This window comes from Aedes aegypti, chromosome 3 (genome assembly GCF_002204515.2).
Source record: "Aedes aegypti strain LVP_AGWG chromosome 3, AaegL5.0 Primary Assembly, whole genome shotgun sequence".
In the NCBI taxonomy this organism is placed as follows: domain Eukaryota; kingdom Metazoa; phylum Arthropoda; class Insecta; order Diptera; family Culicidae; genus Aedes; species Aedes aegypti.
The window spans coordinates 159,995,687-160,007,720 of record NC_035109.1 but is presented as its reverse complement, the minus strand read 5'-3'; the positions used below and the strand labels follow the sequence as shown (position 1 = coordinate 160,007,720).

At 35.6% G+C, this 12,034-nt stretch overlaps 1 protein-coding gene across 1 annotated transcript in view; it reads right to left on the bottom strand.

Annotated features, from left to right (window-relative positions):
• The window catches only part of LOC5566729, a 67,168-nt gene that overhangs the window by 41,578 nt on the left and 13,556 nt on the right, over positions 1-12,034 (bottom strand). The window contains exon 3 of the mRNA XM_021850188.1: positions 7,572-8,630. Within this exon, the coding sequence (XP_021705880.1) occupies positions 7,572-8,630 (1,059 nt within the window). The remainder of the gene's footprint in view (positions 1-7,571; positions 8,631-12,034) is intronic.

Genomic DNA, 12,034 nt, shown 5'->3' with positions numbered 1-12,034 from the left:
AAGATAGTAGTGGTGTTGAAACTTTAATCGAATAGGTCGCGCGAAACTGAAGCCCCTCTGGTATTTTTACTGTTTGATACTCTTGACATAATTACATCTTTTATTTAATTTTTCTCAACCATACTTGTTGATCTTTTTCAGGTATTTCACTATCTGTGTGTACTCCCCGGGATTATTATTGATTAATATATTTACTATAGGTGTTTTATTATTTAGTATAGATATGTTTTTACGAACTGATTCGTATTTGGGACAATAATGTAGAATGTGTGTTAGGTCTTCATTATCACCACAGTGATCGCATCGGGAATTAGCGACAAGATTCCAATTCGCTAGTTTGTTTTTAGTCACTACATGACCAGTTCTTATTCGTCCAATTTGTCTCGTCTCTATTGTTGATAAGTTCAGTCCTTTAAACCATGGTCTTTTGTCGATAATTTTCGAGTGTTCGTAATGGAATTTTCCTTTGTCTATGGAAATTTGGTCGTATTGGTCCTGCCATTGTTTATTAACTTCATTCTTAAATAAGTTAAACATGTCTTCGAGTGTATAGCCTAAAATTTCTTCTACATTCCTTGTTGTGCCCATTTTGGCTGCGTGGTCCGCTCTATCATTTCCTATCAATCCTATATGGCTTGGGATCCATTGTACATAAATTCTTTGTATATCAGATTGATTGATATCGTTCAACAATTTTATTATTAAGCTGTTTTCTGTTTGGAATGGTTTTGCAAGAAGTGTGCATGTGTTTTTAGAGTCTGTAAATATTACTAATTCATTTATATTTTTTCTATTGGCATAGTCTATTGCTTTGATAATGGCCACTATTTCTGCACTCAAAATTGTGTATCCTGTTTTTAATTTGCAACTATATGATAATTTCTCTTGAGCATCATAGTACCCGCACCCTACTAAAGAATTTAAAATAGAACCGTCTGTGTATATTTGATAAACTCCCTTATACTTTTCTTCTATTAATTGTAATACCATTTGTTTTTGAGTAATACTGTTTAAATTTTTCTTTTTGAGATCTTTTATTGCATTTGATACTGTAAATTTATTGTGGATTGTAGTGTTGTAATTTTGTATTAATCTTGGGATGAGTTGATAAAATAAGTAATTATTCAATGAAGCTGTTCTTTCTAAGTATGAAGTGTGTTTTGGGAGATAATCTAAACTCATAATGTTCTGCAAATTATTTTCTATCAGGCTATTATTGTAAAAAAAGGTTTTTGCTATTTCTTTTAAAGTTAATAATTCAGCCCTACTTTTGAGTGGGATTTCTCCAGATTCATATAATACAACATGATTGGGTGTGGAATTTAATTGCCTAAGACAGGTTCTGATGGCTAGATGCTGCACTGTTTCTAGTTTCTTAAATGTTGTTTTTGGTACTGAGCCTATAATTGTTAAACCATATTCTAGATGGGGCCTTACTATTGCTTTGTAAATTTTTATCATTTGGTTTGGATGAGCTCCACTACGTTTTTTACTAATCATTTTGAGAATATTTATTTTTTTTCTTTGCTTTAGTTATACTGTTGTTAATATGTGATTTGAATGATAACTTGTGATCTACTTGAATCCCTAAAATTTTATGGTTTTCTACTACTGGAATACGTGAATTGTTTAACTTTATCGAAATGGTAGGATCATACTTATTTTTAAATATTATTGTTGCTGATTTGTTTGGGTTGATTTGCATACCTAAATTTTTGAACTGTAATGACAACCTTGTAAGAAAGTTGTTCATTTTTTCTGCTACTGTTGCTGTACTGAAGCCTATTACAATTGCTGTAAAATCGTCGGCAAACTGTATGAGAATTTCACCTTCTTTAGCTATATTGTGGATCAAACTTGTATAAATGTTGAAAAGAACTGGGGATAATGGACATCCTTGTGGTAGGCCTTTATTTGAAATTTGGATAATTTTAGTGCCATCATTTAGTTCTAAGATCATTTTTCTTTCTTTTAAGTATGAAAGAACCCAATTTATAATTTCTGACGGAATTCTTATTTGCTCCATTATTTTCAAGAGTTTGTTGATGTCAACATTTTCGAAAGCTTTGGTTAAATCTAAAAAAGTGGCTGCTAGTATCATACCTTCTCTTTTTGCTTCATTAACCTTTACTATTAGAGTGTTTACACAATTTATTGCGGATGTGTGTTTTTTAAAACCATATGAATTTTTAGGAATTATTTCATGTTCATGTATATAATTATTCAGTCTATTTTTAATTACATTGTTGATAAGTTTGATTAAAACATTTAACATAGCTAATGGCCTGTAAGATTGTACATTATCTGGATCTTTGTTTGGTTTGAGCAATGGTATTATTTTAATTGTTCTCCAGTCGTTGGGTATTTGTCCTGTGTTAAGAACTTCGTTCATTAGTTCTGTGAATCGGATGATTAAATTTAAATTTAGATGTTTTAATATATAAAATGATAAATTATCTATCCCAGGAGTTGAATGATCTTTTTTCGACTTGATAATCTTAATAATTTCTAAGTGATCAATTTTTATTAAATTGTCTGATATGGGTGGGTTATTTATATTGTCTGTGATTGGTGGAAAATTCTGATTAACGAACTGCTGAGCTAGTGGTTTGTTATTTAAAAGATTCAAATTGTTTTTCGTTGGACGACCTCCACTGACCATTTTAACTGTGTTCCAAAGCGTTTTAGCATTTCATCGATTGAATCTATTAGTTCCTTCCAACAATTTCTTTTTTCTCTTCGTATTTCTCTTTTCAAAACGGCTCTACTTCGCTTAAAGTCTGTGTAATTTTCATCTGTTTGGTTTCTAAGAAATTCCTTGAATTTATCGTTTTTTATTTTCAATAATTCTTTAATTTTCTCCGTCCACCATTTCTTTGGGTTCCTGTTTTTATTATTGCTGATGGTGTACGTACATTCGTTGAATTTCTCTTTTATTATTTCCGTTATATCATCTGTCGTTTGGAAAGCATGTGGTTGTAGCATGTTCAGTTTATCTATGGCTTGTTTTTTATTGAAATAATCCTTGTTGTAATCGTATTTACGTGCTGTATTGTCTATATCAAATTCAATTATTCTATGATTACTAAAAAAATCTTCATCAAGTACTTTCCAATTTATTTTACTAGCTATCTCTGGTGATGCGAACGTTAGATCTATGGCAGACGGAGTAGTGTTAGGTGATTTTATCAGAGTACTTGAACCATCGTTCAATAGTACTAGTTCTTGATTATCTAGTAAGTGCTCTATCAATTCTCCTCGTGAACAATTTTCATGAAATGGATTCCCGAGTCGATTGTGGGCGTTGAAGTCTCCTGCTAATATTACTGATCCGTGGAAAGTATCTATTGTTTCAAATAATTTCTTCAAAGGTTCTCTGATATCATTATTATTAACCGGTAGAGGTGGAATATAAATGGAAATAAACAATATTTTAGGTAGTGTGTTTTGTGTGACTATAGCTATTGATTCTATTGGCTGTAAATTAGGTAGTTTAAATTGTTTGAATTCTATTTCATTCTTGACCAGAAACCCAACTCCTCCATAACCGGCGGATCTGGTTTCTGTCAACAGTTTATAGCCCGTAAATTTATAGGTTTCTTCCGGTTTTAGCCAAATTTCGCTTAGCATTACTATATCAGTGTTGTGCTGTAAAAGGAAGTTTTGAATGGACTCTCTTGTATCTATTGGTCGTAAGCTTGTGACATTGTTTTGTAATATTGTAAGTTTCCTGAAATTGTCTTGCATTTCAACAGTTTTTGGTATTACTTTAATTCTGTGGTAGCTACTTCCGGGTTAACTATTTTATTTAATTCTTCGCTGATGTTTATAAGTAACAAATCTTGTTCTATTGTATCTGTTTTATTTGTGCTTTGGATTATGGTTTTTTGTATAGCTTTGATTTTTTCGAACATATTGTTTAGGTTGAACTGGCGAATTAGGTCTTCTTTGATCATTTGTGTTATTTTTTCTATTTCAGATGTTTTGTATGGATTTGTTAGAAATTCGTGTTTTGTGTCTTGTCTGTTAAAATCGTTTTGGGGTGTTATGAAATGTGGTGTTTGGTTAACCGGTCGTCTGGTTTTTTGTCTCACGTACATCGTATTGTTTTGTCTGTTGTTGTCTTCCAGTCGTGGGAAGTCGCGTAATGAATCCAGTCTATTTTGTAGGTTACTTTTGGTCTGTTTTGGGTATTTGTCTGATGCTTCAAAATATGATGATTTATTTACTGCCATGTCTTGTCTGATTAAGTCCTGTCGCTGTCTTTCCGGGCATTCCTTATTCGAAGCCTTATGGTTTCCTGAGCAATTTACACATTTAGGTTCGGGTGTATCACAATTCTGTTCATTATGGAATTGCCCACAATTACAACATCTGGTTTCCTTGGATTTACAAAACTTTTCTCGATGACCAAATCGCCAACACCTAAAACAAATCTTCAGTGGAAATACGTATGGTTCGACAAATCGATGCGTGCCATAGATCTCAATGGACTTTGGTAGAATCTCGCCTTTAACATAAATTTTGATTGAATATGTAGGTTGAAATTTATCTTCTCCTACTCTCTTCTTGATCCTTTCCACTTTGTAAATTTTAAGGTTGTTTTCACAGCTGCTGTTTTCAATTACTTCTTCATCTGTTATGGATGGAGGTACATCCCCTACCACCCCTATGCTCTCCTTGAACCTGGTAGGTACAAAAATTGAGAAACCAAAACTGTCTGTTAGAAGTTTGGAGTTCAACAATTGCTCTGCATCTCTTGGTTTTTCGAAGCTAATCTGAAATTTGCCTCTACCTACACTTTTCATTGTGTTGTATTTCGTCCCGCCTATGTTTTTCAGCATTTTTGCCACTTCCATCGGGTGCGGGTACTTTACATTGTTGTTCTGTTCCTTGTCCTTTATTTCTTTGTGGATAATAAATGTCTTGTAGTTGGGATTTTTAATCCAGCCGTCATTGTAAATTCCATCGGTGTTGTCCTTGTTTTGTCTTCTTGTGAATTGTTCAGTTTTCATGTTCCCATAATTGATTTCCCTTCCCCTCCCTCTTTATACAAAATATCCCCGAAAAGCACACCAAATAGTTAACACCCTATAAAATCAACTTAATGGAGAATACTTACAATATCTTAGATGTAATCTTATCACTAATATATACAGTTACACTAGAGGTTAGTCAGTCTATTTTACACTTTTCTAAAACGTTCGCGGAAAAATAAAATTCACAACACTCGTCAAGGATCGTCTGAACTGGTCGACTAGCTTGGAGAGAATGTATATCATATTCATTATAACTTTTAGATAATATGCCAAACACGTTACTCTTTTATCAAGCAAAGTTGGGCGAGCCATATCTCGGAGAAATAGCCGCGAATGAATTAATTGAATTAAATTTACAGCGGAAACCATGAAATTCATGATCAACTTTGTAGTTTAGTTCAAACTCTAACATAATATCGTAACGGTCGCAATATTATAGATTTTCAATTGACACCCAGTCCCAGTATATTGCCGTAAGATGTAGTTAACGTCAAAAGAATTATGAGCGAAGAAGCAGAAATTGGTCTGCTTTTATAGTGTGCTTCCCAACCCACGTGTTTGAACGTGTTTGGTTGCGTGAGAAAGGGGTCGACATTTTCACAATTTTCGACAGTCTATCGTCAAAAATCAAAAGTTTTCTTAATTTGAGTAAAATGTTGTATAAATTCCCGACCGATTGGTGGGAAAATATAGAAAATCTACCGGTAAATGGCTGAATTATTAGTAGGGTCAATAGGGGCAGTATGGTCCACCTAAGCAAAAGTTCTTGAAAAGCATAGAAAAACAATACAATTTAATCGATCCATAAGCTTAATTTGTAGTTTGAAGCATCTCCTTTCATACCACAGTTGTATTTTGGTAAAAAGATTACTTAGAATTTTTTTTGGGAACATTTTTGAAAAACACTATTTTGTGTGTGACTCTACACTATACGGGGCGAAATGGTCCCCCCTACGGGGCAATATGAGCCACCATACTAAATCTTATTATTTTAATTGGAAAACCATTTGCAAGGCTTAATTTTGAAGAAGACAATAATGTATGATATAGTTTACTACAAAAACTGGGTTGAAGTCTGATTTGAATCATGAAATGGTATGTTTTGCTGACAGTTCAATAAATCATGGTTCTAAGAGCTTCAGTTTTCAAACATAGTCGTTCAAATAAGTTTAACCAGTTAAAAATTCTAGTTTTAATTGAAATCACGTGCGATAACAATATTGCAATTAAACTGCTAAAATGACATGCCATTTTTGGTTATCTATTTTTGTGATAAGATAGCTTTGACCGGCTATGACCATATTGCCCCGTTCCTAGATGTTTCATATAAATTATATTTTATTGAAAATTTATTTTAGAATCTATACAATTTTGTGCACATAATGCCTATGAATAATGGAAGAACGAACTGCTGTGAAAAAAATTGAAGTCAATAAACAAAACTTTATGCAAATCTTATTTTTACATCCAAAATCTTATAAGATTTTCGTAGTAGCATCAACATTTCAGATTTTTATCGATATATGAAGTTCCAAATCAGTTTTTTGCCTAGTTTTCACGGTGGTGGCTAATTGAAGCATACTTTATAAGGTCCTAAGGTTATTGAGATCAAAATCTGTGTTTTAAGCTCAAATAAAAGGTGGCCCATTTTACCCCGTATGACCATACTGCCCCGCCTTCCCCTATTCAAAATCTTACATAATTTCGTGACGGTCGCAACATTTTAGATTTTCAATTCACGCCCAGTATATTGCCGTAAGATGTAGTTAACGTCAAAAAACGCTGAACTCCTTAAGGACTTTTTGTAAGATTTCGTGGAATATTTTTTTAGCGAATTGCTTTAAGAACTCTAGAATCATCCTTGGGGGTTTTCTTGTGAGAACTGTAAGAATCTTTGGAAAATCTGCTACAGTAACTACAGAAGATATTGGTAAAAAAAATCTCTGGGGGAATTGTAGAATAGTAGCTGAAAAAAATCACAGTGTGATTCCTAAATTACTAGAGGTAGTTGCGTTGGATTTCCGGGAGCAAACTTTGAATGAATTCCTTTGATTGTTCGTTAGAAAACTTCTGGACGAATTCCCAGAACATTTTGTGTGAAATCTTTAGAGGTATTTCAGAATATTCCTGAGGTAATCTCCGGAGAAATCACTAGAAGACTTCCCGAAGCTTTTCCTCAAGGAACCTGAAAATGAATGCCTGGATTTAATCGCGTAAGAGTCTCTCTAAACATTTATTTGGAACCTCCAAAATTATGCACAAGGATTCATTGCAAGCAGAAAGAGGAAAATAGTGACTTTGGCCACCATTTTGGTTAAAAAAGAGACTTTAGAGGCCTCCCATGAAAGAGACTTGCATTCAAATAGAGACCAGAAAAAAGACTTGCTAGCAGCACTGCGATTGCCAAAAATCGTATTCTTTTCTCATACCAAACCAATTAAAAACATTCAAAGTTTTTTGATAATGTCAATGATACCGATGATAAGTTATTGCTCCTGCAACTGAAACAAATATATGGTTTTTCATACTTACATGCTTTACTATCGATCTTCTGTACAGGCTCGCGACAGTGTTTGTGGTAAATGCTTCATATTCCATCTCAACTGCAATATCCTCAAAATCTTTGTACACCAGCTCATGCTCCGGCGGATCGCTATCTTTACATGCCTCGACATTTTTCTTAAGTAGATCGGCCAGCATCGTAAGATTCCCTTCGCGCGATGCAATCGTCAGTCCGTTAACCTTAACCGTGGTCTGCAGTGCGAATTTTACGCGACTGATGGAAGCCGTTTTGTGCATTTCCAGTTCCTTTGCCGCCGAAGCCTTCCTCAAGGCGAATTGCTTTTGAATGACTAACTCGGATTCTCGTTTGGCGCGCTGCTCTCGTAAGCCTTCATCATCTTCTCCTTCCTCGGCCATATAAGCATCTTCATAACCTTTGCGACCACCTTCATACAAATCGGAACAGTCGTCATCGAAGCCAATAATGGTTTTCAATTTACCGGACACCGACAGTTTTTGGAAGGTTTCGATTGCCTTTTCAACTTTTTTCGGATTGCTACAGACGTCGCACATATTATTACAGTCCGGTGGATCATCACCAAAGAAATCTGAAAAGAGCCTATGCCGACAATTTGCCGACTCGCAGTATTGGACGATCTTCTCGAAATTCTTCACAGCCAGTTTTGCCTTTTCCTCCTTTGCTGAGCCCTTGGTCTTCTGTAGATCTTGTTGGAGAAGGAAATCAATCGATTTACACTGATCTCGACAATGGTACACTCGGCAGAAAGACTTCTTTCCATCACGACCAGCTCGGCCAGATTCCTGATAATACGATGCCACGCTCTGCGGGATGTCCCAATGAATGACGAAACGAACGGAACCCTTGTCTACGCCCATGCCGAAGCTGATAGTGGCCGAGATGGCGGCATATTTACCGTCCATCCAGTCCTCTTGGACGGCTACGCGCTCTGATTGTTTCAGTCCAGCATGATAGGCTGCAGTTTTTAGACCGAGTTTCGTGAGACTGTTGGCAACTCGTTCCGTTGTTTCACGTGTTCGGCAATAAATAATGCCACATGCCTTTTTACTCTGAAAAATAAATGAAAATATTATCAGTATTCAGTCGTATTTATCTATTCGACTAAACAGAGATCAAACGAATCACTCAGTTCAAACCCGAGCCGAGACTCGCGAGGTGGAACTTTTTTTTTTTGTGCTACTCAATGCTTTTCGATCACAGACATCAAGATGCTGATGCTAAATGGCTTAATGCAGCCCACATACGCTCAGACGGTTTGACCAACATTGACTGCGCCCCCCAACTTAGTCAAACCGATTTATGTTGATGCAACCGTTTGATCGACTGTCCAAGTTAGTTGCAGCAACACGATATTTCTTCGCATGATTTAAATGATCTCGGCAAGTCTTGTGAATTAGTGATTGTTATTTTTTCCAAATTCTGTGGCTGTGGGGCAGAATATTTCTACGGCAATAGTCGTAGTAAGGAAGAGCTGAACTTTCAAAATTTAAGTGCCGGAAGAAATGAATATTTATCCGAATTCTTTCAGATATTTTTCAAGGGATTCCTCAAGCAATTCGTCAGCAGAAATTTCCTCTAGGGTTTAACTAGAACTTTTTTCAGGGCTTCATCCTAAGATTCCTCCTTAAATTTCACAAAGAGTTGCTTCAGAAATTCAAAAGGATTTTCTTCAGCAATTGTTCAAGAAATCCATTCTAAGAAATTAATACAGTTATTCCATCAAAAATTTCCACAAGAAAATGCTCCTATCAAATATCTTCCAGTGATTCTTTTAGTGGTTTCCCTAGATATTCACTTACTTCAGGAACTCTTACAATGATTCTACACAGAATTTATCCAAGGATTCATCAAGGAGTTCTTCCAGGGATTCCGACAAGAATTGCTACAAGGATTCCACCAGGAAATACTGCAAAAGTATTCATCAAAACTTCCTAAACAGGATACCAGTAGGAATTCCTTTAGAGATTCCGCTTAAATTTTTTTTTTTGAGAGGGTCCCCCAGGTTATCCTCCGGTACTCTTCCTGGGAATCTTTAATAAAATCTTTTATAAATTCCACTAGTGTTTACTTCAAAGATTCTTCCTTGTATCTCTGAGGGAACCCTACGAGGCATTTTTCCCTGTACTTCTGCAGAAATTACTTCAATATTCAACCATAAATTTCTCAGAGGATTTGTAAAGGAATTTTTCCATCAATTCCTTCCAGTATTTCTTAAAGGATTTTTTTCCAAGGAATCCACCAGGAATGACCTTATAGAATCCTTGAAGAACTTCTTCAGGAATTGCTTTTAAAGTTCTCTCAGAAATATATTAGGGAATACCTCCAGGAAATTCTCTGGGAATTTCTCCAGTGATTTCTTTGGTGGTTCCTCCAAGGATTTCTCAAAAAATTGCTCCATGGATTTTTTTTCAGAAATTAAAAAAAAAATGTTCCAGGTGTTTCTTTAGGGATTCAACCTGAAGGCATTCAGAGAAATGTTTTGAATAATGCTCTGAGTAAATACCAGTTGATTCCCTGGAGGAATTTCTGATATCCCTGAAGGGAAATCATCGTAGTAAAAATTTGCAAGTATTTTATGGTAGAACTTCTGGCAAAACTCTGGTAGATTTTTTTCTCGTGGAGATTCTATCGAAACTCCGGTAATATTACCAGTGTTAACCCAAGAAGAACTCCTTGTGAAATTCCTTAAAAAACTTATCTCGCGAAAAATTACAGGTGAAATAATTAGAGAAAATACTGGTGAAGTCTCCAAAGGAATTACTGGTGGAATTTTTATAGCAAATTGTGGTCGAATTGTATAGGAAATTTGTTATGGGATCATTGGACTTTATCGAAATCCACGGAGGAACCTCTGGTATAATTCTCAGAGGAATCTCTGAAGGAATTCCTGTTTCGAATCCCAGAAGGAATTCCTGATAGAGCCACGGGATAATATACTAGAGGATCCTCAAATTACAAGTGATACTTTTATAAGAAATTTGTGGTGAAATCCTTAAAAGCAATTTCTGGTAAAATCGCTGGAGGAATTCCTGAAAACCCCCAACCTCTAAGAATCCCTGGAGTTATTCCACGAAAAATTCCTTGGAAAATCCGGGGGAATCCCTTGAGAATTTACGGTATTAATTCCTTAATGTATTCCGGGAAAAATACTTTGATGAATTCCGAGATGAATGCTTTAAGAATATCCTGAAGAAATCTCTTGAATTATTCCGGAGAAATTTCTGATAAAACACCTGGAGGAATTCCTGGTAACCATCGAGAATTCTTGAAAGTATTACTTAAGGATTAATTCCTTGAAGAATTTAGGCAGGCATCCCTTGATTAATCCCTTTAGGAATTCCGGAAGCGATCCCTTAACTAATTCAGTGAGGACTACCTCCCTGAAGGAACTCCTGATGGAATTCCTACAGAAACTTTTGATAGGAACCCTGGAGGAATTCCGGGTGGAATATCTGAAGAAATCAGTGAAGAAATTCTTCATGAAATCCTTAGAGAAACTCCTGAAGGAATCCGGAGGAAATTATGATGACTAAAGACATTTTTGAAGGAACTCCAGATGAAATCATTGAAGGCACTCTTGATGAAATCCATTGAAAAGCTCCTGATGAAATTCCTGGAGGAATTGCTAATAAAATTCCTGATGGAACTCCCGATAGAATCCCTAGAGAAATTCCTAGAATGAATCCTAATGTAATTTCTCGAGGAACTCCTGATATAGTCTCTGGAGGAACTCCTGATAAAATCATTGGAGGAATTCCAGGTGGAATCTCTGAAGGAATTCTTGATGGAGTATCTTCTGATGAAATCCCCAGACAAGTTCTAATGAAAGCCCTAAAGGTACTCCTAACGGAATCCCTATAGAAACTCCTGATGGAATCCCTGGATGAACTCCTGTTGAAATCTCTTTAGGAACTCCTATTGAAATCAATGGAGGAATTCCTGATCAGATTCCTGTTAGAACTCCTGATAGAATCCCTAGAGGAATTCCTTATCATATCCCTAGAAGGAATCCTGATGGAATTACTGAAGGAACCCCTGATATAATCTGGAGGAACTTTTAATAGAATCCTTGGATGAATTCCAGGTGGAATCTCTAGAATACTTGATGGAATCCCTGAAGGGACTCCTGACGAAATCCCCAGAAGAACTCTGATGCAAGCCTTGAAGGTACTCCTAATAGAATCCCTATAGGAACTCCTGATGAAATCCTTGGAGGAATTTCTATTGATATTCTTGAAGAAACTCTTGATGGAATCATTGGAGGAACTCCTAATGAAATCCCTAGATAAACTCCTGATGGAATCTCTTTAGGAACTCCTGGTGAAATCAGTAGGGCGATTGCTGATAAGTTTTCTGATGGAATTCCTGATAGAATCCCTAGAGAAACTTTTTATGATTCCTGGAAGAAATATTGATGAAATTCCTTGAGGAACTCCTGATCTAATCTCTAGAG